Raw genomic sequence first — 2,815 nt, 5'->3', positions numbered from 1 at the left:
TTATCTCATCAACCAAGGAACGGCGTCACATCCAAGTGATACTTGAGTTGACTCTCTGATCCGCAAGAGGAACCAACAGCTGCCCTGAGAGCTGCGGCTGCCAGAGGGTAGTGTCATCATGGTGCAAAAGCCATCTCCACCGTTGAACCCTTCCCTAAGGAATCGGCCAGACATCGCAGACGACGAGGGGTCACAGGTTCGCTACAAATAGTGACGGCACTCCCAGGTAGAGACAGGCTCTCCAGCCATTACTCTACTCCTTAACTCCACCAAGAACATTCCCTCCATTACTCTCCTACCTCATCTTTGACTATTTATTCTTCACAGAATGATTCTTAACTTCTTCTTCAAGGACTGACTTAATCATTGGAGGTGGCTTCCCGTCCTCAGAGGCAGGGTCCGCTCTCACCTTTGTTCTGATCCCAGAAAACTTAGGAGACCCGGGCTCAAGGAGAACCTAAACCAGACGAGGAAGTGATCTCCCCACAACATTTGGCGCCATTTGTGGGAATCTGCTGACAAAAAGCTTGGTAGCTTTCCTTGTAGTTGAGTAATACAGAGATGGCTGGAGAAGAATCACCGAACCGAGTGTCCAAATCTCAAGACCCTTAACGACCAAAGAAAAAGGGACCCGGTCAAAAGAATGGACCTGGGACTTCGAAAGATGTGCAACCCTTTGTGGGATGTGAACAGCAAGAGATCGCTCATGATCTTCTTACTAATCTTCCCCCATTAGGGTTCACCCCCGCTCCAACTTCCAACCCTGAAACGCCTCCTAACATGTAGTAGATGATGTTCGAGATGCTCAGTTCCTTGCACTTTATGGCAGCCTAGGGAGGACAATTCAGATCCTCTCCGATCCTTGCCACAGGTCCTCATGAAACTGGTAACCCTACCCACGCTAGCATTGCTGACAAAGCCCTAAGGGATGATGGCAACACACGTCGTCCCCGACCAACTAAGCGTAAAGACAAAGGAAAGGCGAAGGCTACCAAGAAGGGAGGTAACGGCTCCGTCTTTGACAGGCTTGGGGTTCTCAATGATACATTCTCCTATTCGAAGGTTATCACCAGATGTCCCCAGGCTGCAGGCACTAAAAGGCCCCCGAGGGAGCAGGTGGTAGAGTCGAAGGGTCCACGTCCGAGTGGTGGGCCCTCTGAGACTTCCGGATCCATTCGCGACTAAAGTTTGTACCACCAAGTCCAGGACATGAACGAACGTCTCTTCCAGCTGGATAAGAAGGTCCCGGACGAGGTCCAACTTGTACTGAGTCATGATCCTTTCGTTCCAGAGATAATGGCGGCTCCCCTTCCGGTAGGGTCTTCAACCTTCACTTCATATAATGGAACCACGGATCCTATGGCCCACATAAGTCACTTCACTTCAATCATGACTATGTGCGGAGGTGGGGACCCCATAAAGTGCCGATGCTTTCCGCCACCATTAACAGGATCAGCCACTACTTGGTTCTCCAGGCTTCCCAGACACTCCATACATAACTTCACGGAGTTGGGATATGCCTTTGTGGCAAGATTCAAAAGCGGTATCAAGAAAAACAAAACTGAGGACAACTTGCTGGCCCTCAAGCAAGGCCAACAGGAATCCATCAGAGATTTCATCTCCCGCCTCAATGGCATTTCCATCATGATCAAGGACCTGGATGATAAGGTGGCATTCACAACTTTTAAAAGAGCCGTCACCAGCGAGAAGCTGATCACTTCCATTGTGGAGAAAAAGCCAAAGACCCTGGCGAAGCTCTTAAACTTGGGGTATGAAATGGCGACTGTGGAGGAAGTCCTGGAGGCCAATCGAAGCCATTATAGGGACCAAGAAGGTCCCCCTATCCGGAAAGTAGTAGAGCCCAGTGCCAGATCTCGCTTCACTAAGAGGGAGCCTAGACCTAGACAGGAATGTCACGGCAAGAAGGTGATAGGCGAAGATGAAGAAGCCTTCTCTCCTCTCAATAAGTCACGATTGGCAGTGTTGATGCAGATTCGTGACTCAGGAGACTCCGGGTTGCTGAAGACTCCCGGGACGATGCAGGTGCGCCCACAAAACTGGGTCGACATGGGGAAATACTACCAATACCACAAGGACAGGGGACATCACACTAATGATTGTCGGATGCTAAAGATTGAGATTGAGAAGTTGATCGCTAGGGGACATCTGGATCAGCACGTAAAAAGTTCTCATCGCTGAGAAACCTCGCCCTCTTCCAGAAGACGTAGCCGCACCCTTCCTGTTGAAGAAATGGGATATCGGGGGAAGGCCCCAATGGCCCCTAGAGATGAGGACCTCCCTCGAGTAAACACGATATTCAGGAGGCCCAACCCCGGGTCGGTTAACCAAATGAAGCAAAGAACACGTGTTATCAGTGCCGTGGAGCCGACAGCTATAACTCGTTTTGTTCAGAGCGAGCCTATTGTTTTTGTTGAGAAGGAGCTTGATGTCAGTACCCCGCATGAGGATGCTATCGTCATCAAGGTCAGGTTGGCAAACCATATGATATACAGAGCCTTGGTGGACACAGGATCCTTAGTGGATATCCTGTCCCTTGACGCATTCCGTAGGCTCAAGATAGACCAGGAGGCCCTCCAGCCGACGACGGCTCTACTCTATGGTTTTGCGGGATGTTCCATAATTGTGGAAGGCAACATACATCTAGATCTGACTTGTGGGGACTTTTCCCCCAACAGGTCATGTCACATCCACCTAGCTGGTACCCTACTTGGCATACCTCGGTATGTGATCCACAGTCCCAAGGATCAAGTATTGAGCAACCATGCCTCCCACATACGCGATAACACAATCATGA

The 2,815-nt window shown here is 50.2% G+C and overlaps 1 protein-coding gene across 1 annotated transcript; it reads left to right on the top strand.

The window, feature by feature from the left end:
• The first annotated feature begins 1,209 nt into the window (after positions 1-1,209).
• Positions 1,210-2,199, top strand: LOC149002389 (uncharacterized). Its single transcript, XM_089138707.1, has one exon. The coding sequence runs from the start codon at positions 1,210-1,212 to the stop codon at positions 2,197-2,199; it is 990 nt and encodes a 329-aa protein (XP_088994833.1).
• The last annotated feature ends 616 nt before the right edge of the window (positions 2,200-2,815 follow it).

The sequence above is a fragment of the Hakea prostrata genome, chromosome 10, assembly GCF_041222555.1.
Source record: "Hakea prostrata isolate BN-2017 chromosome 10, UWA_Hpros_2, whole genome shotgun sequence".
Lineage (NCBI taxonomy): Eukaryota > Viridiplantae > Streptophyta > Magnoliopsida > Proteales > Proteaceae > Hakea > Hakea prostrata.
This window is presented reverse-complemented; position numbering and strand designations above follow the sequence as displayed.

Coding starts and splice junctions, on each gene's coding strand:
- LOC149002389 (XM_089138707.1), top strand. CDS start 1,210: ATGAACGAACGTCTCTTCCAGCTGGATAAGAAGGTCCCGGACGAGGTC.